Below are 25,824 nucleotides of genomic sequence, written 5' to 3'. Positions count from 1 at the left end.
CTGCTTGGTTGGTTTGTTTACTATCTCCAAACAAATTGCTGTTATTTTGGATAAAGTTTCCTTGGCTGCTTTGCAACTTTGTGACCTGTATGTTACAAAAATCTTTTCAGCTGTGGCATCTTACTGTAGTAGCTGTTCTCCACCCCTCAGCTGGTGATTTGAAGATATGATCTATCTGTTTAAACTGTGAATATATTCCTCTATGGTTAATGATGGACTTTGTCATTAATTGTGAATGAGGTTGCTCGTCATGGTGCTAATAAAAATCTACCCCAACAGTTTCAGAGCAAGCTAAAGATTGACTTTAGAATGTCATCATAGTACTTCAATTGTGTATTCTTTTTCACTTTGTACATTAATGGATCTGTTGCAATCTTGCAGCTTGCCTTTCATTAAAAGTTTTCAGAAGTGTTGCTTTAAAGCAGTTAGATTTCTGAGAATGCTCAAGTGAAGAGATGCACTCTAGTACTTTTAATGAATTTTTTCAAATGTGTTTCCTTGTTACTTATTTCTAGGTTCATTCATGGACATCACTTCTACAAACACAAGTAACAAGAGTGATGCTAATGTGGAACCAGGTGACTTCCAAGGAGCTTCTACCAATGACACTATTAAACGTTTAGAGTCAAAATTGGCACAGCAAATGAAAAATACAGCCAAGCAGCCGGTAAGCCAACACATGCATTTTGGAGCCATAATAATGAAATGGACAAAGATCAACCAAAGTGATGTAACTGCTATGAAAAATTATGATCTTCTTTCAAAAATAGTACAAAATTGGAGCCAGTTAGTTACAGGAAAAGAACATGAAAGGTGATGGAAAAATATTCAGTGATTACAAAAAGGTAAACTGGAAGGCTCTAATAAGACCTGCAATGAAACAAAAGAATAGTTGATTTTATTTGAAGGGATTCATTAGGTGAAAAAAAGTATATTTGAAAATAGCTGCCTTAATTTAGAACCAAAATATTAGTGTGACATGAAAGGATTAAAAATTTACATGAATTTTTGAAATACTATTTTTTTTTCAAGTAGGGTGAAAAAATACAAGATTCTCTTGTGACAGCGTTGGCCTAATTCTACTCAATTTTTATCTGTGTAAGGTTAGATTCTCTTGAAAGTTGCAAATATTTGGTTCTTGTATGCCAATAATAGCTAAATTATTACCATTTATTGATTTATAGATTTTAAATCCTGTCACTTTTTAGAGGCACGTTATAGAAACATATTTTAACCTACATACTGTGCATGTCATGGAGGGGCTTCTGCAGGATTTTTTTTCTTTTCAAAAATGTGATTGTTGCAACAGGGTGATCCTGGTCGTTTGAGTTTACCCCCATCTCGTGGGAGCAGCGTAGAGAGCTTGTCAGATGTTCGCGTGCGACCACAGTCAGCCCTCGTTTCAGGAGAAGCCAAAAGGATGAGTGCTGACATGTCTGAAATTGAAGCAAGAATAGCTTCCATCACAGGTAAAATTAAAGGATGTATGGGGGATAGCCTAAGGAATTGGAAGGAAGGAGGATGTAAAACATGCATAGTCTTACAAAACGTTAATGCCGTTAGCCGTATGAAAGTACTTTAACTTCCCATGTAGTCTTTATTGTCCTTGTATGAATTGTGGGGGAAAACGGCTTCATTCACAGTTGTACACTCAACAAGGTTGAGCATTGTAATTGGGTACTTTTAACATTATGGAAGAGACTACCTTTGTTGAATTATGCTTTTACCTTTTCAAAAATATTCCTATTCCAAATGCACAACTTTCTCCTTTGCATCTGAAATAATGTTACTCCGTCTCTGGTAGCATACTTCTAAAATCACACTTCCTTCCAGGTTATTCCTATAATATTTTGAAATTACGACGTGGGTTTAAAATTCAGCATGTTCTCAAATAAGTTTTAAAATAAACTTTGTCAGATTTCAGAAAGGGAAACATAGGTAGATTTTATTTATCAGATTAACAAAGCATTGCTGTCTTTAAAAAAAAAAAAAAAAGTACAGGTGTTTTGCCAGGTTTCATTCAGGTAGCTATAAACTTTCGTGTCTAAATATTAAATCCTTGAGTGAATTGGAATTTATGTGTAAGTATTAATAATTTTATGGCGAAAGCAATCTTTATTCTTCCAGAAAAACAAATTAATAAACATGTCTATACTTGGCAAACACTTTCTTGTCTCTTTTCTTCATCAAAGATATTGTTTGTTAACCTATGCAAACTTCAGGTTTTAAGTTTCATATGTGAAACTTGTTATGGTATATAACCACAGATTTAAATAATCAAACAAAATTTCTTTGGTTAGTCCAAGGTTATTTAGCTGTTCTAGTATTTTTCAACTATTTCTGAAAACTAGGGTAATTGAGTAGCTGTAATTAGTAAGGAAATATGCATCATATTCTGTCTTTCTTGTGTACCATGACTATTTAGTTTTTGTTCTTCATTGTATTATGATCACTCCAAGATCTTGTTTTACTAAATACTGAAGTTACTCATGAAATAATATTTATTTTGCCCTAAACACTTTTTGCTCTTATGTTCTTATTTTAAAGCCTTATTCCAAGATCTGTCCTTTGTATTGTCAGTCTTTGACTGGATAATTGTGTAGCCCATCTCACCCTGAATATCTCTAAAGGTTTCCTAACACAGAAGGCAGCTGTGTACTGATTTGATAATAACAACGTGCTGGTTTTATTTTTAAATGTGTCAGGACTCACTTTGGACACTGACACTCCAAAGGCAATGTAAGTTTTTGATGTTAGTGGAGATAACCTGGCCCTCCTTTGTGTGAGTTTTTAATTTTTCTGGTTTGTCTTCCTTAAGTACCTTGCTCTGAATAGTAATCATCATTTCAGAATATTCTAAGATTATTCTTTTTTTTGAAATGACTGTAGGATTTCTTTTTCTTGAAACGAAGTGTATATTGACTGTAATAGTTAGGGGAAGGGAGTGGGGTGGGTTTTTAAGGAATCACTTTAGGCAGTAAGAACCACTAAAAAGAAGTGAGATCAAACCCATCTGATTGTTACTTTTTCAAAAAGAGCTGAAACAGCACTATATTCATTTTGCTTGGTTTTTAATCTTGTTGACTGTGTGACAGAAATGACATGTTGTGAACTTAAAAAAATTATGTGGCTGGGTGAGAATTGGGCTGTTGAGAGTAAATCACATCAAGAGTTGTTTAGTCGTCTTGTTCCATCTGTTGCTAGATTAAGTGTAAGAGTAAATCACATAATGCACATCACCATTACTTACTAAGTTTGAGATGGATATGCTACAGTGTTGTACCTTTGGGAGATGCATTCAGACCTTTTGCTAAATAGGAACTATTTACCTTAAACTACACAAGCAGTAAAATAAAAAATGTATTATTAAATTTTATTCCAAAGCTTATAGTATTTCTTGAACATCATTCAAAAAGTACAAGGTTGATAGTGATACCCAGTTTGCAAAACAAAAAATCTTCACTAATAGGACAAAAGAACGGAAGGCAGCGACATTTGTCAAATGTAGTAAGAGTAAGCATTTTTACAGAGATGGGCGAGATTTCCTTTAAAAGGAGGTGATTTAAAGAAACAGAAGTACAATGAATAATCTGGTTTATAGAATAGTTTGTACCCAACGCTAGAAAGAAAATGTTATATAATTTCAGGCAATCAAGAATTTATTTTGAATATACAGGTGATCTGAAATAATTTCATTTGTTCTCTTTTTGGATAATTACATTTGGTTTTCCCTTCTTTGTTGCTATGCTGCTTTCTGTGTTTGACTTTTGTGTTGCTAACTATAACTAATTATATGGTGTTGTAATGATGGCTAGTTCTGCATTTTTTGCTTTTTAACAGTTGCTTTACTATGTGTAAGCATGAGTGGAAGGCAATGCAGTTTATTCTGCATGACACATTTTTGCATGAACTATAGTTTAACCAAGTTTATGAAAAATGCAATATTAGGAATTTAATAATTTTGCTATTGCTATTTTAGTGTTTTGCATGTGTATTGTATATGTGTATTTTTTCAGCCTATTCCAAGCCTAAACGAGGCCATCGTAAAACTGCTTCATTTGGCAACATTCTGGATGTTCCTGAGATCATCATACCAGGTATCGCAGACCAGGTGAACGGGTCAATTGGTTAAGATGCCGGAATAATGATCAGACTGCTAAAAATACTTCTTGCTCCAGTTGCTCTAGGACAGAACTAGAAATTATTCCAATAATTTTTTCATGTCTCTGTAGAGAAGAGCATGGTATTTTATTGCAAGCTTACTTTTTTATCAGTAAAGGATTTGATAATCTAGTTTGAATTTACTTTTACTGATAAAGGATTTTTTCCTTTTATGATCGTGATGTTCAGAGTTTTCTTGTAGAGCAAAACTATATATGCAGTCTTTTATTACAATACCTCATCTGGTGAAAATGGAAGTAAGTTGAAAAATTTCTGTCTAGTTAATTATCTTGCCCTGATCTTTGTTGTGTTTGAGCACTCATTTTTTATCTAATAAAATATTAGTAGAGAAAAAAACTTAAATATATTATATACAGAACTTCAGATTTACATGATACTTGTAATTAAAAAACAACAATCTATGTTATTCTTACATTTGACTACGCTTTTTCTAGAGCAAAATGTGTCTGCATGAGGTATTTCTGTTGTGTTTAATGCAAACTAAAATTATTAGGAGAGTCTTCTGACAGGAAGAAAAATCAGTATAATGAGGCACCATAGCTGGTAATTTCAGTTGGGACTTTAATGAATAATTCTCATCTATCCCAAGTCTATATTTAGTTATCAGCATATCATTTTTCTTTCCCACTCCTTTTTTTGCAACCAAAGTGGATTTCCTTCTTTCTTTTTGTGCTTCTCAAAGCCTAAAAATAAGTATAATCGCTCCCAAACTGTAATAGGTATACCATCAGCGGTACGCAAGTTGCTTCAGAATGATTTGTAAGAGGCAGGAGATGCAAGTAATATCGTCTACATAGCTAATCTAGAGATCCGTTAAAAAACATGGAACACCTACTCTAAATTTGTGTTATCTGAGGAAGTTTCCTTGTAAAGTTTGACATTGGTATTTAAAAGTTGAATGCAAAAAATAATTTTGTGCAAAAGTTTCACATAACTTTATTGAAGTTTACATATAAAAATACAGAATGTCGAAAAGCAGATTCTAAAGAATAATAGCACTACCCATGAAGAGAAAACCTGTTTGGCATTGAGGCTAGCAAATCAGCAAGAAAGTTTACTAGTGTAGCCTTCCACTAATCTTGTAACAGTCCCGGCCTGCCATACATAAATGAAATCCTGAGAGAGCAAGGAAAGAGAAAGTAGAGACCTGTTGAGTTTTGCAACATTGACAGATGATGAGAGCCTGGTACATAAGCTTCCAGCTAACTGAGTGCCTCCTGTCTGTGCATGCTGTCTGCATGTGACAGCACTGAGGCTTCAAAGAAACCTTGACACTTTCATTACAGAATAACTAAAGAGTCAGTGAAAATGCCGTGTCGTTGTCACAAAATAGATTGTACCAGTCTGTTGGGTTTACATACTCAGTCAGGGAAAGTCCATTAGATATTCTTCACCTGGACTATTTTAATTGAGCTTGACAGGATGGGAATTCCAAGGTGAATTTGGAATAAATACAAGAGAAATAGCAACCTGTAGAAATGAAAGAAGGTACAGGATGTTGGAGCAAGCATATTAATGATTTTCTCAACATTTACTCTTTAAGGTATTTAAGTCTTAAATAAGCAGTAATGAAATTCACTGTTAATGTGTTATCAGAGGGAACTTCATAAAGAGCAGGATTAGAGTATCACAAAGGGTGAATTTTGTTGTGACTGGGGAAAAATAGAGTAAAATCCAGGGTCATGCACTGAGGGCTATACACCAGCAACAGGGTTTTTTAGTAAAATTACATGGGACCACAGCAGATCCATGCAGATCAATCCCAGGTAGTATGAGCCACTAACGTGATGCAGTTGTGAAAAATTGTGAAATCTTAGGGTTCATTTCCAGGAAAGATAAGGAAGCACTAGCGCTATTTTTATATCTTTTATATATATAAAAAAGTATATTTACAGGCTTTTGTTGAGGTTTAATCAGAAGTTCCAAGTTACTAATCTATGCAGAAACATACAAATATACAAGAAACGTATATGCACTCTGAAATAATGGTAAGAGCTCCTCTAGGATGGTATGTATGGAGAGTATAAAGAAGGATCTGAAAGCACGGCTTTTTTAGCCCACAATATGAAAACTGAGAAATGAATCTGCAGCTAAAGATTAGGAAGCGAGAACTACTTAAGCTAAAAGACAGTATTGGCACTATGGAAAAAAGATGTGAATTGTTTCCAAATAGATCTAGAATATTTATTAGAAGTTTTGTGGTTGTCAGAACAACTCTCCCATAAGAATCCCAAATTCAGAAAAAAGGAGATTAATCATTAAATGATAGGGATGCGACCATCTGCCCAGTAAACTAATCATATTTCTCTGTATACTTAAAGCAGTTATTCAAAAGGACCTTGCTCAGTTATTCCTTTAAAGACAATGTAACATAGCCTGTCTCTCACCTCTTTCTTTGCCCTACTTTCTCAGCACAAGGCTTTCAGTCCTAGTCTCTTAACACGCTTTTCTCCTTCTAGTTATACTTCCAAGACCCCCAAACTGGAACCTCTGTCTCAATCCCACCACGTTACATTTCTTAGCACTTCTGCCACGTACCCAGCTCCTCCAAACTTCCTTGGCCGGCCGTGTCTGTCAGTGGGGCGAGCAGCCCGTCTCCGTCCTTGGGGCAGCGCGAGTGCCAGCCCAGTCTGTGCCGCTGCCTGAAGTTCTGCTGAGCACATGGTGAAGCAGCTGCTCCGGGAGCGGCTGGGCACCATGCAGGCATGTTACCATGAGTCAGCTGCTTTGGGGCAGGGCTATTTTAGAAGTATGAGTACTACATCTGCTATCATTGCGGGGTTTTGTAACGTGTTGCCTCAGCTGCTTTTCGTCCATGAAATGATTATGCTACTGAGGTCGCAAAACACAAAGTTGTCAGTTGAAGGTAAAATGTTGGCAGAAGGGGAAGTTTCTAATATGTATTTGCTCCTCTTTCTAAATAAGCTTAAATAAGGGTGAACAGAACTTCCGTTCATTTCAGATGGCATTTTGTGTTACTCACTGACAAAACTTAGTTGATCCACTTTTCAGTTTCTGACTCCTTTTTCATGTAATTCATTTGCCAGGTTGTTTTCAGTGGTGGTATCCTGCAGCCAGCTAGGCGAGTGGAGTATCTATTTTTTATTTTCAATATATAGTATATATAATATATAGAATAGGTAAGAAGCACCAACATTTTACTTATATGTATATTAAAAATGAAAACCCTAGTGAATACAAAAGGCTTAAGTAGCTATGTTTAAAGAAACAAACAAACAAACATCTAGGTATAGTTTGTAATATATCAAGAAAAATAATCTGAACACCTTTTCAATACAAACCAGTCAAGCAGCATCTGGGAAATGTACCTTCAAGTACAACGTTTTCTTCACTGGCAACATTAGACATCTCATGCATATAGCACACCTGCATTAGGCTTTGTAGTTTTGTCATCTGAAACTGTGCTACAGCATTAAGATTTTCACAGCATTGACACTGGATAAATGAGTCCTTGGGATAGACGTATTTTGTTGAGTGTCTTTAGAAAGTGGATAGGAATGATAGATGCTTTAGGTATTGTGATTTTTCCGTGTACTTTTAAAAACAATATAAGACAGAAATCCTACCCTTGTTTCCCCAGATCACTTCATTCTTCTGGAATTCTGATCAGTGTTTTAACTTCTTTAAAATGTCTTCTAACACTGTTACATTCACGGATTGTCCTGCGCTCCGAGAGAGATTTGGGTCTTGTAGGTATGTAAGGAAGAGAGAGTACTGTGCGCAAATAAGAAAGTGTAAAAGGAGACGCAAGTATCTGCTAAAGGGCAAGGAGAAGAGTTCATAGCTGGTCTGGATATTTGGCAGGGGGGTGGTCAAAGCCTTCGTAAATTGTAGAATTTGTTTTTGCTGGAGCATGTGGGGCAGGACGTGATGGAAGTTTCCTGTTACTTTTGAATTTCATTTTAGAAAACAAACAACAGCATGTGGAATGTTTTATTTTTTGAGGCCAGGAAGTGTGTTTGTAATGTTTTATTTTTAATCTTAAAATCCTGTAAACCACTGAAATCCTGACAGAGTGCGTCAAGCTACTGTATATTAACTCCTGTGCATTTACAAAGCTTAGGTTTTATAATGAGAAGAAATCAGTTTCAAATGGACATAGACGTTAGGACAAGATCAAAACTGTGACAGGAAAGCATAGAGAAGTAGGAGTGATAATTTCAAATAAAGACTATATCTTGTACGTTTTTAAACTGATACTTGTCTTGAATCTGGAGCAATAAGTATTTGTTGATTCGTAGTCTGTTTCTGCTTTGTCTAAGCTATTTGCCAGAAGTCTGCAGTAATTATACTAATTAAAATGGCATTGCCTAGTAGAGCTTGCTCTTCCCTCATGCTACTAACTTAAGATTCTTCATTTAAAGGTGTTCATTTATTACAACACAGTAGTTTTGGCCCTTCTGACTCCCCCCAAGGCATTTTCTTTTCTTTCTTGCACCCCACCCTGATTATTTTAACGTTTTGGCAGCCATGTTCTAATATTTCAGTAACACATGTGCTGGGTTCTTTAAATTCACAAATGTTTCTAATCTGAAATGAGAATTTCAAATATTTTTGCAAGTCTATTTCAGCTGAGCTAATTTCATAACTTAGTGTTGTTGAGTGAAACGTGCACATAATTTTCTATTGGCCATGGGTGTATCTTCCATATCTTGAATATTGAGATGAGTTGTGGCAGCCAGTTGAAGTATCCACAGCACAGAATTCTATTACATATATAATCTTGTTTGTGAACTGATTAGGTAGTGAAAGAGTTCACTGCAAATGAACAAGTCCAGAAATTTTGACATAGGTTTGTCATTCACACGATTGCAAATATTGAAGTATTAAACATAATATAGCCATTGTTGCTTAGGTTAAGTGTGTACTTTCCCTGAATTTTAGAAGCAAAAGATCAAGACCACAGAAAAGTTGCAATTCAAAGTCATTTATAGTCAGAACAAAGAATATATTCCCATTTTAGACTATAAAATGTCATGACAGATCAGTAAAGTGACACTGAGAATTTTTTATTGCTGTTTTGTGGTAATGTGTTTCTACATGTAATAGTACTTATATTTTAAAATTTAAAGTATGATACCATTAAATGTATTGATTAATTTTAAGTAGTCTTACATTTTTGTAGTAACTGTTACAAATCAAAACACCTGTCAAGCTAGGCTGTGGAGTCTTATGGAAATGATGCTGAATAAGAAGTATCTAAAAGGTTAAAAATGTGATGCCTGTTGCAGGGCTTTGAGTGAACTGGGTTGGTCATTGCGTGCCGGATCGCTGGGCGAGGGGCTGCCACGGCTGCAGGACATGTTTCAGATGCTCCCCTCTGGTAGAAAAGTTACGTAATGCAGAGCTAAGAGCAAGAATTTTGAGCATTGTCAGCTGTTCCTCGGGACGTTTTGGTGTTTCCTTTTGGACAGCTGACCTGCTCTCAAGAGGCAATATGAACAATCACCATAATAAAAATCAAAGTAGCCAGGGAGATTCTGTTGCATAATCTCCTTTTATTTTTAAGGAGACTGTTTCCTGGAAATGCCTTTGATTGCGTGTCAGTGTTAAAATTTAAACTGTTTTATATAGCTGTCACTGGTGGATAATTGCTAACAGGTGGAAGGAGAAGAGGAAAAGATTACAGCATTGTGCTCAGAGGTTGATGGTGAGATGTGATTTAGCTGAACAGTCCCCTTTTCACACTTCTCAAAGCATGAGAATAGGACATAGTTTTGCTCATCTGAAGGAGACAAAGACCAGAAGAAAGAGTTTTTCGCTTAATTTTCGTGAGGGGAGCAGCACACGGGCAGAAGTCCTTGCTGTGTTCCTTGAGCCATGCCAAAGAGCAACAGGTTAAAGCTGGCAGCCTGTTATCTTCGCGGTCTAGCTTTTAGAAATCCCCATAACGTAACGCACTTGAAATAGATGTCGTCATCAGCTCCTGCCCCGAGTACTAAGCCAGACCAAATACATGTGACAGAAGATGGTGGAGTAGAGTGCAGCAGCTATTCATGTGGTAGGAGTGGTTATTGTATTAGGGTATACTTTTTGTTGACAGGCCAGCGTGTTTTGAGTTAAAATTCTGCAGCTGTCTCTCTCTCTCCCTCTCACTTTCTCTCTGTGGATTTGTACAAATTCCAAGCTCCCCTGCAACAGTCGCACCCTTCTTATTTTGTTCTGAATAGATTTCACTGGTTTGTTTTTGTTTTGTTTTTTTTTCCCAGCAGGAAACGGACAGCAGAGGCGCAGATCCATTCAAGATCTTAGTGTTGCTGGAACAGAGTCCAGTCAGGTAACGTCTTTCTTGTCTCTTCTTTATCTTTCAGTAAAGTCAACACCAAATCTGTACAGGGAAACTGGTCTGGAAATCTTCACCTTTGATGCTTTCATAGAAATGATGTGGAAGCTTGGCAGACTGTAGTGTCATTTGTATTGCATTTAAAGGAGATTCCATGAGGGCAATCTATGAATGAGCTCCAGATGAGAAGTGTTTTCTATATAGATTAAGCAGCATTTACATTTTTATGTACGCAGGTTTTGTGTATCACTTAATTTGGCTGAGGACAGATGTTATGCAGGAAAGCCTTTTCTCCTTTCTATATGTAGAAAACAATTGTAATTACTATTTATGATCATCTGAAGCAGTTATACACACCACAGATTCACTTTCTGCATAAAAATAAAAAGCATGTTCAGTAGTAGTATTTATCATTCATCTGTGACCCCTGAATAGTAACTCACAGTAATAGCCCTCCATTTCTTGTGAAAGGTTTGCAGGAGGATGTTGTCACACAGTGTTGTGTACAAAAAGACTATCTCAGTAAGATATTTTATAATAACATTGCTTCTTATCTGGTATTGTAACGACCATGGTAATAGACGCAGTGGTATTCTAAATTGAATTTAAACTAAAACCAAATTAAACTAACAACATGTTAAATGAGAGCAGTATAGCTAATGCTTCATTCAGATGTGTTTATTTTGTAGTTTTAATTGCTTTGTTGTCAGTTTCAGTAATTCACAGGATTATTTGGTTGTTAGTGTGAATTGGCAATTTTGAGATCCCTATTATTTGGATGTAGGAAGCTGGAGCTTAGCCTATATGTCAGGTTAATCAGGTTTCCATATTAAACAACCCACTGCAATTCTCTAAAGTTGGTGGTAATTTTTGGGGTGTGTAGTTATCAGTGAGATCAGCATTTCATCCTTCTTTAATTCTGCGGAGTGTGATAGCCACAGAAACCTCAGCAGTCCCCCAGGTATTTTTAGTTAAATTTACTATGTGCATCTATCGGAAAATAACAAATGAGAAATGTATTTAAATATCTTCAGAGAAGACAGGTTTGTTAGAAAGAACTGAATCTGCAAAATTTAGTAAAGAAATAGATCAGGCTGTTTGGTTAATTGTAGAACTAAAATTAATACAAGACTTTTGGGGGGAGGGGGGGGGGCGAGGAAATTAAGCAACAGTACATCGGTTATACCAAAGTGCACTGATCGATGTATGAATGTATTTAATTGTAGCTTTTTTATTCAGAATTTTTCATTGTGTTCCTTTTAATTAATGGCTAATATTTAAAAATACATAATTTCAGCACTTCATGTCTTAATAACTATTACAATAATCTTTCTTTGAAACCTGTTTTACTGCTTGTATGGATGTTCTAGCTAAATTGTCCTTGTGACCAGGAGGATACAGGAAAGGGGGGGGTATTTACCTTACCAATTTCTGATAAGGATCTACAGAAGTACCAGAATCACACTTATGTGCTTCTGATAGTTCACGTATTGAAGTCTAAGTGGAAGAATTACAATTACCTGCTTCTGTCCTGCAGTTTTGGATACATTATGATAAAATCTGGAAAACATAATATTTTAACAGGCATGAAAATTGCATTTTGGAATAAACTTTTGCACTGTCCATATAAATTAATAATGAATTTTCATCCCATTTTTGGTGTGAGAAGAGGGAGAAAAGTCTGCTGAAACTAATGCTAACTCTTGATATCTGTATGTTTATATATAAAAAAAACCAAACCACAAAATAATTAAGAAAGCAAATGCAATGTCATTATGGCAAAAGACTTGAGATTATTCTTTATGCGTTTCTATAGCTCTGGACCTCACTGCCTTAATTTTTTATTAAAAATCTTGAACTGCTATCTATATAAGTAATCTGCTAGCCAAAGCAAAAGAAACATCTGTGACTATTGTAGCTCTGGTCAGTTATATCGTATATCCCCATATGCACCGTACCATATATAGGTTATAGTTTCTAATGTGAAAAACCTCTTCCCCCTCCCTCCCTTCATTGCAAACATCCTTCTTTCCCGCATTCCGTCCTCCTTTACACCCACCCTGCTGCGCAGGCTTCTTCACTAACCCCCGTGGCACTGCACGCCTCTGCTCCCGCGCCCAGGCCTCGTCAGCCCCCGTCCTGCTCAAAGTTGAAGGATTGCCGTGGTGCCGCTTGGCGTCTTTTAATTGCTTGACTGGCACACTAAAGCTGATCAGAAATCTTTTTATTAAACGTGGTTTTCCTGAAAATTGCCACGGTGTCAATAGAAAATGATTCTGCTATAACTATTCTCTTAATCAGGAAAGCTTTTCCAGTTCATAATGGAATTTTTGTTGAGGTGGAGGAAAACACTGGACTTGATAATAGTAAATATACTGCACTTTGGAGCGTTTACCTGAAAGCATAAACCAAGACTTTCGTCTACCTGCTTAACCACTGGTCTGTTTTAATCTGAACTTGTTGTGTGTTTTATGATTGTGTGTATATTTTATTTCTGTGTTGTACTTCTAGTAGAATTTTTTGTGGGGGTTTGTATGTTTAATGATTTCTGGTTTGATGTTGTTGAGACACTTAAGGATTTTCCAGTATTGCTTTTACTGACGTTACCAACAGTAGACAGTAATAGTGCTTTGCCGATGATTTTACTACTCAACTGAGCCTTTTACATCAACAGTTTACATAGGTAAATATGCTGAGCCAAAGGTTTTGTGTCATTGGATCAGCTGTTGGAGTGGTTTGGTGTTGAGAACATCTATTTAAATCCTGTTTTTTCACAGATTTCTCTAGTGTTTGGTGACCTTAGACTGGACCTTACTCCCAGTGACATGAGCAGCACTAATGCAGTCCTCTCTGTACAGTTTGTTTCCATCTATATAACTGTGATGCTCTAGTCATTTTTCCACATAATTTTTTTTACACTGAATTGTTTCTTCTGCCTTCCCATTTCCCTGTACATGCATTTTAAAACATTGTACTGTGCCACCTGTCCAGCACTACTGCTCTTGCTTAGGCACCTTTGTAACACAAACAGATGTGCAGGCTCTGAATTGCAGCCGTAAACACTTTTGTGGGCTTGAAGGAATACAGCGAACCTGCTGTTTACACTGGATAGTATTTACAGATATTTTATACAGATGCTGAGAAATGTACTTGGCATTATCACTCAAACTGCAGGTTGTGATCAGATGCCTAGTAAAGTATCCATGTCCTTGTTTTTGTATCTTCTAGTGGACCGGTTGTTCTGGTACACCGTCCTTCACAGTGCTATCGTAATATCAAAACTACCCTTTAAACTTTTTTTTTTTTAGTAGTAACTGTGCTGGGTCTCCATAACTCTCACAGTTTACTTTGAAGTGGAAAAAAATTTAGTATATTAAAGAAAAACATGTACTGTATTGAACAGTTGAGGAGCAAGGTCGGAATGCATGTGCTCACATGCATGCAAGCCAAGTGTGATAATTTGGGGCATCTGATACTATACAGATGAATCATTCTGTCCATGAGATTGTTAAATTGGTCACATACACACTTTGTGTTTGTTTTTTTCACAGCAAGATAAACATCTGCAAATGAGGCTGTCTCCTCATCTGTAGTAACAATGCTTTCTTTAAATTCTCTTCTTTAAATTTCTTTAAAAGGCTAGTAACAATGATTTCTTTAAATTGGGTTGCCCATTTAAATTAAACTTGAGGGGGAGGATTATTCCTCAGAGCACACCACCTTTTCAAGACTGAAAGTCTTTGAGAAATGGAAGCTGAGAAGCTAACAATGCCCTGTGGGTTTGGCCACCTGGCAGAGATGATTTGAAAGTAACCTGATAACAGTTCTGTTGAGTGTACTGAGATACCTGGAGAAAGCAAGGATGAGTACCTGTGAAAGGGTAGCAGAAACTGATGCTGAAGAACAGTCAGTCATCACTGCCTCACCTGTCAGAGGGGCTGGTGTCCAGGAGACCTAAGGCATCTCGCTTAACACGCACTCAATTGCTGTAATTTAATGGGTCTTCAGTTTTGGGAACTTCTCTTGGATTTCGCAATGCTTTAGACAGGATTCATATCTGAAGCATTCATTCCGATTTCTAGTATTTTGTCTAAACAATGTTATCAAGGAATACTTCTATTTTTTTCTGTTGATGGATCAAAATGATCTGGTACAGCAAGCAATCTAGTACAGCATTGAGAAGTTACTGTAACTAGAGTCCTTCTCAGGTACCCTTTGCTATCAGCTGTGGATACTCAACAAATCTCTTTTTGCCTAAAGGACTTAAACACTGTTAAAAGTACTTGCACTGTCTTCTGACCTTTCACATCAGCGTAGTGTGTTTATCATTCATATCTGAGGACACTGACAGCAAGCAATAAGCTTGACAACTTAAACCTTGCTTAATATCAACAAAGACTTGAAAACAAAAGCTTTTTCAAAATGTCTTATGCCATCATCCTGATAATATTATCCGTTGGATTTTTTCTGCACTAGTTTATTGCCCTGTTTCAGGCTACTAACATAAAAACACTAAATGGTTAATAAAAATTGCAGGACAAATATAATACAGTTGACATAATGGATATTTCAGTGTGTAGAATCTTGTTACTCTTTGGATTGTTACTTGACTGAAATCTGCCTTTTAAAAATTAAATTAAGGTAGGATATTTGGAAATTAGTCATGAAGAAATGGTTTCTAGGTAATGCATATTTGAATACTTCTTTTGAAAAATAGGGACATTTAATTAAAACTTTTCATGATAAATACACCATATTGAAAATAGTAGAGTTGCAATAGGATCTTTTCTTTTTACTTCATTTTTTTCCTGCGAAACTTGCTGAGGTTTATAGTCTTAAGTCTTTTACTGTGTTAATTTTATGTCAGTGAAGGGGTATATGAGGTACAAGAAAATATATATTGTAAATAATAATTCTGAAAAAGAAGCTCAGTAGAGTAATGAAGTCTGTATTATAGTTTTGTGCTTTGGCAAACAAAAGAATTAGAGGAGTCAAGCTGTATATAAAGGAACTTACTACAGAATTTTGTTTTAGTTCTTAATTTGCTTTGTGACAGAGAATGTGCTCATTTTCTAATTGCTTTGCTTTAATTGATTGATCCGATATATTTGAACACTTTTTTCATGTTTTCTGAAGATGAACAACATAACCTCTGCATCAACGTAAGAACCAGAAGAAAACTGTAGATTAATACGCCACAGTTTAGCACAGTTACTGAACTGCATTTCTTTAATCGAATGTAGTTCCATTCATTGATTAAACATTGGAGACAAACTGTATTTCTTCCTTACATTATGAAGCTGCTAGATATCACAGAATGGTGGTGTGAAAATTACTAGACAATGTGTTCACGCTTCTATATAAAAGATGATGAACACATTGTTCGGCACTGCTTTTTATTACGCTGAATAGCCAAGTTATATCCATTTCTTTTTACATGGTAAAGGTGGAGTAGAAATGGGGATGAAATTATCCCTGCAATGCATGTAAAGTTTATCAAACTATCTGGAGAGCTTTCAGGGTAAAAGGTTTGGGAGGAGGGAGGATTACAGGTTGAGGTTTCTTTACATTTTTTTAAGTCAACCCTTCAAAAAAATCCTCTGTATTTTTTTCTTGTTATTTTAATTTATTTTCTTTTATCCCTTCAGGAGAGTAGAAACAGCAGTAGATCATCTAGTCCTAGTGTGAGAATGATCACTACCTCGGGACCAACCTCTGAAAAGCCAGCTCGTAATCCATGGACACCTGATGATGCAGGTAATCCTTTGTTAGTTAGCTTTTTGCCTGTAAAAAATATATTTATTTGATTATGATGTGGGGTATGTGCTTAGACATTAACAAAGTTAAGCAGTGAAAGTCACAGTCCATTTTAGTTCTGCTTAAATTAAATTATTACATTACTGCTTTGTTTTGCACACTGGCTTTAAGAAAATTTTTCATAGATTGTAATAAGTTACATAAACCTGTAAGCGTTCAGCTTGTAAGAAAGTACTGTACATTTACAGTGATAGTATTTAATGTCAATCTTTTACCACCAGTTTTTGACTGTAGTATGTTTTTGAGGAATTAGAAGAATAGACATCTTGGAGCTTTTTAGTCTTGTGCATTTGTATTACGAATGCACAGTTAGAGCTTTCATTGCTCTGACTTTTCGAATGAAATGCTATGTAGGTGAGTATCAGCTGGAATAAGTTAATTCTATTTTTTAATCTGTTTTTAATTTTGCTTATGCAGAATGTACATGTGCACACAGTCTTACTGTTTTTAAATGAACTAGAATATGTCTGCAGAAGTGTTGTAAATACTTCTACTGTTGTATCACTGTTCTTTTGTTATGAACTAGGATTAAGAATGAACATAACTTAGTAGTTGAATTCAGTTTTTAAAGTCATAATGCACTCCATTATAAAAGGAACCAGTACTAGACTGCGTGAAAACAAGGGATCCCCACAAATTCCTTTTTCGAATATAAATAGGAATTATGTTTTTGTTACCAAAATATACATGTTGAATCTGAAACTTAGTCTCAAGCTGGTACCTCATGGTGCCTCAAATTCTGAAATCTTTTTCTTGTGATCTGTTTCATCTTTGGCTGATCAGACTTTCTCATTCTTTTCCTGCAACCAACTGCAAAATGGAAACTCACACGTGGACTGACTCTTGCACAAGTATATATATGTATATATACAAGTATACATATGTGTGTATATATATATATGCGCACACCTGTATTTTACCAAATATAAGGTGATTCTGTGTGTAAGATGTGTACTTCCCCAACACCCCACCCCGTTTTAGTGGGAGGAGGGCAACATGCTCCTGTATTTTGCTTCTGTACTTTCTTCTTTCTGTCCATTGTCACTTTGCTGATCACACTGTTTACCTTGTCACTCGTAACTTCCCAAAGCCCTGGCCCACTGCCACAGCCCACCCTGTGCACTCTTTTGTGCAGCATGGGTCCTAAGTTGGCTTTAGGCAGTGAGCATTTATGGGAGTCTCTGCCTCACACCAAAGCAAGTTCTTACCCAGTTAACAGTTCGTTGGGAACTGAAGTTGCGGATCATATGCCGGTGCAAAGGCAGTTTGTCCCAAGTCTTTGGCCTTAAATGCAGCCCAGCAGTGAAGTCAGGTCTCTTTTCTGGCCCACAGAAATCCCTCACCTTATACTTAGGTAAATACGGTATGTACCACATGTATGTTTTTTCGTGTTAGGTTGATGCAGTCCATGAACAAAGAGTTGTTTGAATTTCTAAAGACATAAATAATTCTAGTTTTCTGTTAAAGAAGGTACATTTTTAAGTTGATGAGCCAAAATGATAAAACGAAGATGCAGCCAAATCTGGTCAGTCTCAGGAAAAGTTACCATTCTGTGACACAGTGCTGAAATGCTCAGGAATGTCATCTGAAGTATTTTGCATGCATTGATGTATTTGAAACATTGCAATAATTCCTTTGCTGTAGCAGTATTCCGTATATGGCAGTAGTCTAATTTAGGGAAGGACTTTTTATATTATTCTCGTTTAAGATACTGTGGTGATTTAAGTCTCTGGTTTTAGGGTTGTCTTTCGTTTTTTATCTTTTTTTTTTTTTTCTTTACCACCTTCCAGTTTCCTTACAAGCATACACTTAACCACTTTTTCTCCATTCCCACCCTCTTATTTCTGTTTCCTTTTGAAGCTGCTCTTGGAGATAGCATAGTCTTTGAGGGCAACACCTTAGTTTCTCTACCACGACTACTCTGTGGCAGGTGCTTTTGGGGTATGGGTAAGCAGCCCCTTTTTTTTCCCACCTACCCTCCTCCATATAATCCTCTAGTAGCAATAATGCAGCTATAAAATCAGTAGTTTCTCCATGTGTCTTTACTCCTATGTCTCTTAAAGCTTAACAGTAACCTTGTCATCCCCAGCTGTGGGCTACCAAAAGATAGAATCTGTAAGAATTCAGAACATGTTAAATCTGGAATGAAAGCACTAGAGAAATCCAGAGTGACTGCAGTGTAAGAAGAGAACAGCCAGGCCCAGGGGACAGATCGGTTATTGGGTTCTATGCTACCCACGAAGCATCTCTACAGAGCAGAGAAGATGCCCTAGAGCATGTTGTGAGGAAGATACTTACAGACCTCACTGGGAACAGGTTTCAAAACTGAGCAGGAGGTTGTGCTTATTTTATTTTGGCCGAGCTGGTTTGCACAGCTTCTAATTTTAAAATCATTAGATGCATGGGCTGGCTGGCTGATCCTTCATAAACAAGAATGAAATGGCAATTTTTTTATAAATAGAGAACGTGATTGCAAACTGTACAAATATAGTATTTTTAAAATCTGTATGCTGTTATATGGCTTCTAGGAGTGTAAGATGATAACCTTAATCTTTATTTCTTCTTAGTGTGATAGACCATACTTTTGAAGTTCTTAACTTTATTAGAAAAGCAAAATGATTCATCTGCCTTGGGATTGGAACGCTGCTGTTTCCATTTGCCTTTCCACATTCAGATTGTGTATTGTGAAATGATTTAGAATTCTTGTTTTTGTCCTGTAAGAATAGAATTAACTCTGAAAACACATTAAAATTTTCTTGGTATTGTTACAGAGACCAATGGGTCAGATAACTCCATCCCAATGGCATATCTTACATTAGATCATCAGTTACAGGTAATAAGTGCTTTATTAGATCCTTTATCCTGCATTTCATTCTAACGTATAAATTTTGGGCTGCAAAATATAGTGCTACGTATTTACCTGTGTTTATATTCTTGTCTAGCTTTCGACCAAGGCTAAAAAAAATATATTATGTAATCTGAGATTGGTTGACTCAAATTTGATCAAGCTATTAAAAACAAGCCCTGGGAAACATGATCCCTAAAACCAAATATAAGCTGAGTTTGACTGTCAAAATAAGATGTTATTTCTTGGAGTGTTATTGAATTATATTGTTGTATACACTTTATTTGTTGTGTGAGGAATTAAACACTACTTGGATTTTTGTGACAGAGAGTGTCAGATTAATAACTGCAGATTTGAGGTTTGAGACAACTTTGGCATCAGTGCACTAACATTTTCCAGGGCATGGTTTAATGCTTATTTTTAAAAGCTTACTGGTTTTTAAAAGATGTTATAAATACACTGCAGAGACACTGTAACACACTATATGCTAAGATATCAGTTCATTAGTTTTTAACATGTCTGATTTATTTTCAGCCTCTAGCACCGTGCCCAAACTCCAAAGAATCTATGGCTGTGTTTGAACAGCACTGCAAAATGGCACAAGAGTATATGAAAGTTCAGACAGAAATTGCATTGCTGTTGCAGAGGAAGTAAGTGAAATGTATTTAACCTTTTATGTTCTGTATGTTTCTCTTAAACAGAGTCTGTTACCTGTGACTATTATTTCTGGCTTTCTGAAGTAACATTTCATAGGGCATAATTATTTTCCAGCCTTAATCTCAGAAATACTGGGCTTCTCAGTACAGGTGAGATATTTAGAGCAGGTAATTGAGAAATCTAATCAATATCAAGACTCTTCTAGACAAGTCCTACTTTTATGTGTGTGGCCCATCTGTGTGTGTAACAAACTAGTAATGTTAGTTTCTGTCATCTCAAATGAAAGACCTGGACTGTTGAAAAACCTTGGAATTTTCAGTGCTGTCCAGTTAAAGATTTTAATTTGTAGATAATCACGTGGATAATGGGTCATAGAATCTTGAATAATATGTCACCGTTAACTCATTTTACGGTTAGTTTTTGTCTTATATCTGACTTCTGTCAATCATTGCAATTACTACAGTATTATCAACACACGTCCTCTGTTTTTCTACCAGGGGTTTAGGGCCTGATACTCAAAAGCCATTGAGTACCTTCTTATCCTTGTGCGCTAGAAATAGACTCTTTCCTCTTGCGTGTGTACGCATATAAGCGAAACAACTGCGTGTATTGCTGGATTAGAGCCAAAGTTATTGCTGATTCAGAACTTCAGTTTGCAATACGTTTTGTTGTGTTCTGCTGCTTAGCATTTCGGTTTGCTGATGCTGGGGAGCAGTTCTGAGAGGTCATATATACTCCTGTGCTAGACCAGGTAACCAGCTTGTGCCTGAGCCGCTGCAGGCAAGCTGAGGATCTCGCCTTGGTGTTTGTGGAATAGCTAATGAGAGAACTGTGTATATAAACCTCTCATATATTAGAAACAGCATAAAGAACGGGGGAAAAAAGTACTGTAAGATTGGCCTATCATCTATTCGGTTTTGTCGTGACATTCTGCAAACAGTTTTTTTTCCAAATGCAACTAGAATTGTTAGGCTGCATTAGAAGATACTGAAGCTAGCATGAAGATCTTAATTTTGGTTTTATTTTTGTTGTCTCTAAGGATCAATAAATTATATAAAAATGTGTGTCTGTTTCAAAACTGTTAATTCTGTACCTTTAGATTCCTAATTTAGCTTTTTTTCTGGAAGTCTGCATACACATTTCTCTGAAACTTTCTTCTTAGAATATAATTGCCCATATGTGTTAAAACAAAAAATAGTATTGTGATTGATGAATTTAATGCTGGTTAAGGTAGTTATTGGTTCAACCTTTGTAGAATAATTAAGTTTTCTTTAACTGTAGTTACAAACCATATGGCAACAATTAATTAACATGAACTTTCTCCTCTACTATTTTGTTGCTAAAATATTGCTGGCAGCTTGCCTTCTTGTCACCTCATAAACAAATAGTAAAACAAACTGCTACATCAGTTTTGCCAGATAATTTATAGCAAGTTTATCAGTGTGTTTGTTCCTCTAAAATTGTTGCTAAAAAAACATACTGAACACTTATGGCATAAATTAAGTGAAATGACAGTTACGAAAATAATTTGCTTGATTCTGCCTTTCCACTGCTTTAAGAAATTCAAGTCCAAATAGAAGACAGCACTTCACTAAAAAGCTATCAAAATTATTGCAGTTTTGTCTTTTAAGTTGCCTTTTGTGTTTTCAAATGTAAATATAGTTAAGCAAAGTTAGAGTTGAATATATTTCTGAAATTTTCTATAGATCCTTAGATGTTTTACTGTGACCTATAGAACTACGTCTGAAAGACATCATATAAAGGACAATTTTAGAGATTGAGGCTAGGGCTTGCAGCTATTTTAAAGTTTAAATGTGGATTTGATTTGGAAGAGAATTTTTCCCCAGACTACACTAAAGAATGACTGCTTTTTTGTCAGCTTTTTTTTTTTTTGCACAAAATATCACCAGCCATGAGTTCAGACTGATAATCAAATACTGATTTGAAACACGTGAAGTCATCTGTACATAAATAGAAGTAGATTATAAATGGCAACTTTTTTTTTTTTTTTTTTTTTTTTAGACAAGAACTAATAGCAGAACTGGACCAGGATGAAAAAGACCAGCAAAACACATCCCGTCTGGTACAAGAACACAAAAAGCTGTTAGATGAAAACAAAAGTCTCTCAACTTACTATCAGCAATGCAAAAAACAATTAGAGGTCATCAGAAATCAGCAACAGAAACGGCCAGGCACATCATGACTTCCTGGGACCTTCCAAACGAAAAATATGCACAGAAAAGACTGATATTTTTTTTATTGTTATTATTATCCCTTATTATGACAGCTCATGAGTGTTATCTTCTTGGTGTGATCTGTATTTGTCTGCTACACTTAACATCATTTAATTTTCTTTTTCCTATGATGAACATCCAGTTCAACAGGTTAATCAAATAAGGTGAGAAAACAGTGGCTTGAATTAACCAACAGCCCTCGATTTAAAGCAAGAACAGTGGCTGTATGCATGCTCCTTGTGTGAAGGCTAGCCTAACAAGTGTTAAAGTGGCTGCTAAATTGTGAGATCTGGGTTTTAGTTTTTGATGTTACCTCGATAAGAGCAAAACAAAAAGTTTCCTGTTTAAGAATGGTTTTGTTCCAGTGTCTCATCTCAGACTATCAATATAATGATTATTTTCAGGACTTAAACATGCACCAAGGTGATGTTGGCTGACCAGAGTAATTCATGATGCGTTAGTGATGCCTTTTACCTGTAGACGTAGTATATTTTTTTCCACATTCAAAATGGAAGGCAAACTGATGCCAGCATCCTTGATTCAGTGCTTGATAGCCCTGCATTTTGACTAATATATTTCTTGTAATCTTGCATTCATAAAATATTTGAAGTTAAAGGCTGTATTTTCTTTACTTTCTTGGGGGGAAGGACATGCAGTTTCATTTAGTTACCAGGCAGAAGTTAAAAAGGTGATTCGCTATGCAAAGTTGGTCCTTTGTATAAAATAGAGAAGCAAAAATGTGTGAAAGTGTGTTTTTAAACCTTTAAAGCTTTTGTCCCTGTGTAGTACCTTTGGAAGGAAATTCAGAAAGCAAATTAATAGAAAACTTTAAATACTTGCTCCCTTTATACCACTTCTTGGATTATTTTTTTTCTTACAACTACTTGCTGAAAAGCATTTACCATAAATGTAAATGAGTTTGGTTTAGATAGGGAGAGAAGGGTTTGGGGAAATGAATTTATTTTAAATAGCAAATTATGAAATGGAGTTGAGTATGCAAATAGCAGAAGCTATTAAGAAAATGAGGAGAATGGCTTAGATCTCCGTCAGGAATCTCAGTTAGTCCACTCATTTGAACATAGTTCAGAGGAAGTCCATCACAGAATGCCTGCTGCCTTTGTAACTGAAGAATTGCATTTAATGAACTCAAGCAGAATATCTAATGATCGGTGTCATTATTTACCATTATTACATGGGAGAAAATAACTACTTGTTTACATTGCAGATTGATTATTTGGATTATGAATTAACTTTTAACTGGTACAAAAATGAGGCACTTCTAAATATAATGAGAAATTATTCCTTATGTAAGCTCTTGGTGTAGTCAGTTGTGGCCAGGGTTTTAGTAACACCCTTTTGCAAAAGGAAAATAGAAAACTGAAGTTTAGCTGCTGAGCCCTCAAAATATAAGTAATCTGAAATTTGACTTGTGCTGACTTCAAATTAGTAAGTATTCATAAGAGCCCACGAGCAGAACTTGGAAAAACACTATTGTGCCTATCTGTGAACAGCAAAGATGATGAACAGTTTACTGAGCAGTGTCATCCTGTCTTGAAACTAAGTGTATTGTTGGCAAACCTTTGGGAGTTAAAAACCCTTCCCTCATTTCATTTAAATAAAGGAAGGGTTATCGTTCTCAAAACCTTAGCAGATAATTTGATTAGTTAGCTGAAACTGATATTGGGATCAACTTAAGGGCATGCATATTTATAGCAAAATGTAATTGGCAAAGAAAATAACTGTAGTATTAGGAATAGCACAAGTTATTCAAAGCATTGCTGCTCACATACGTCTGTCCGCCTACCGAAACGGGCACGCTCGGTGATCACATGTGCTGAGGCAGGAAGTATTGCAGCATAAATACTAACGCTCGGCTTCAGGTATGTGGTTGATAACTGCATACACAAAATCATTTCCCAGGACATTTTTTACAGTTTGTCTTGGCATAAAGCAGATACACTTAAGGTCAATCAGTATTGCATATGAAAAGTCACTTTATGGCAAAGTTTGAATAATGAAAATGAATGCAATGCTAACTTAATGGTACATAATACAAAAGTCTGTTTTAACAGTTGCTTTTAACAGTTGCTTATGACTTTTCAGGGTTTACGTCAGAAAGAGTCTCAAATTGTAAAAGTAGTACTGTGCTACCATGCGCTGTTGAACTGGGCTCTATTCGACAGTTAGGTTATATTGCTCTTGTAATTTTCAGAGGGAATTCGGAGTTTGACCTTTTGCCTTCAAATTGTCCCTTTCTTAATTCCACCAAAAATTGTTAAAATACTTGCCCAGATTTCTCAGTGAAGTGTTCTGTGTGGCAAAATCTGTGTATCATTTCTAAAAAAAAAAAAAAAACCCAAAAAAAAACCAAAACCAAAAAAAAAAAAAAACCCCACAACAGAAAACCACCAAAAAAACCCACCAGACTATAAGGGTAGAATATAGCTGTTTGGGCTAAGAAGAATTTAACAGCTTGACTTTCAGTGACCTTTACTATTTTCATAAGGCTCTCATTTTCAAGATGTTTACAATTAATGTACTTTTATTTTTCTGTTAAGCGATCTGGAGTGTTCAGGAATTTTTTTCGTGTACTCTTTTGTGCAGTTAAAGCTGTTCCTCTAATTCTGGAGGTAAAACATCTAGTTTTGTCTGGGCACTGCCTTCTCAGAAAAGGTAACAAGCTCTGCTTTTTGTTGCAGTATGTGTTCTGTAAGATATTGTGTAATTGAAAGTATGCTTCTGTACACTGTGCAGTTCTGCCAAAAATGCTTTTTTTAGGCTTTTTGGTTTGTTTTCTTTCTGATGAGAAGTTGAAGATTGTAATTCAAAACTTGTACATAAAATGGTGAATGATTTCATATGATTCAGGAATGAGCAGTGTGGCTTTCTGCTACAGGGTTTTATTGCGTTGTCAGGAATCTAATTAATAAAAGCTGAGAGACTTCCACAAACATGTAGTAATGCCCCAACGCTTGCCAGGGCATCCTTTATCTCCAGTGGAATCCCACACAGGGTGGGGGATAATCATCATGCAGTTGTTCCCACCACCGAAAGAAAATTCTTCTGCTATTAGCTCTTCCCTTCCTGTGTGCAGAAGCAGGGTGTAGGATGAATAGTCCTACTCATAACTGAGTATCAAGATATTTTAAGAATGCCGTATCTTCCGTACGGATGTTCCACAAAAAGATAAGCGCTCATCTTTTGTTGTTCCAGGGAATGGGAATTTGTCCAGACTGAACTTCTCTGTTTTGTTCATAATGGATTTTACTGCTTGAGAGTTTCCATTACCATACCGCAGACAGAGACCGTCCCCCTTAACTGTCTCCCTGCCTGTGAAGAGCACGGAATTGTGCTTCGGATCTGTTCTGAGCTGCTTTGAACAACTCTGCTGTTCCAGGTGCCCTGCTCAAACCTGCAGGGAAGTTGGAAAGGATAAGGGCAAAAAAAAGTGCGGCACATTCAATCCCTCAAAATACAGATTTCCCTGTGGCAAACTAGTTGAAGAGGAGGATCTTGTCAAAGTAAGCCCGTGTACGTGTATATGCACACATATACACACTGTTGTGTACAGTGCGTATAGGTGTAGAGAGCTGCATAGACCAAGTCAGAATTGATAGGTGTCTTTTTTTTTTTTCCCAAAATCTGACCTTCCTGTAGTTAGCTTTTATTTATTTTAATAATGTCGCTAATGAGTGGTGCTCTTAAGCCTTTGAGGATCAAGTTCTACAGAGGCAGGTAAGTATAGGTGAGTATGTGAGAGTGCATCAGTTATTTTCTGTGCCCAT

The 25,824-nt window shown here is 36.1% G+C and overlaps 1 protein-coding gene across 11 annotated transcripts in view; it reads left to right on the top strand.

Annotated features, from left to right (window-relative positions):
- Positions 1–24,902, top strand: part of MAP3K7 (mitogen-activated protein kinase kinase kinase 7) — a 48,237-nt gene extending 23,335 nt beyond the window's left edge. For 2 of the 11 annotated variants that reach the window (XM_055809933.1, XM_027785963.2), the window contains 9 exons: positions 516–667; positions 1,310–1,469; positions 4,017–4,097; positions 10,413–10,480; positions 16,135–16,243; positions 18,164–18,250; positions 19,075–19,136; positions 19,683–19,798; positions 21,828–24,902. In XM_055809933.1, the coding sequence (XP_055665908.1) occupies positions 516–667; positions 1,310–1,469; positions 4,017–4,097; positions 10,413–10,480; positions 16,135–16,243; positions 18,164–18,250; positions 19,075–19,136; positions 19,683–19,798; positions 21,828–22,008 (1,016 nt within the window). In that variant the 3' untranslated portion in view covers positions 22,009–24,902. Of the gene's footprint in view, positions 1–515; positions 668–1,309; positions 1,470–4,016; positions 4,098–10,412; positions 10,481–16,134; positions 16,244–18,163; positions 18,251–19,074; positions 19,137–19,682; positions 19,799–21,827 lie in introns of those variants that run through there. The other 9 variants (XM_055809935.1, XM_055809936.1, XM_055809937.1 and 6 more) reach the window with 9 other exon arrangements.
- Positions 24,903–25,824: the final 922 nt, after the last annotated feature.

The sequence above is a fragment of the Falco peregrinus genome, chromosome 7 (assembly GCF_023634155.1).
Source record: "Falco peregrinus isolate bFalPer1 chromosome 7, bFalPer1.pri, whole genome shotgun sequence".
Classification (NCBI taxonomy): domain Eukaryota; kingdom Metazoa; phylum Chordata; class Aves; order Falconiformes; family Falconidae; genus Falco; species Falco peregrinus.
The sequence above is the reverse complement of the archived record's forward strand: the minus strand, read 5'-3'. Positions and strand labels throughout refer to the sequence as shown.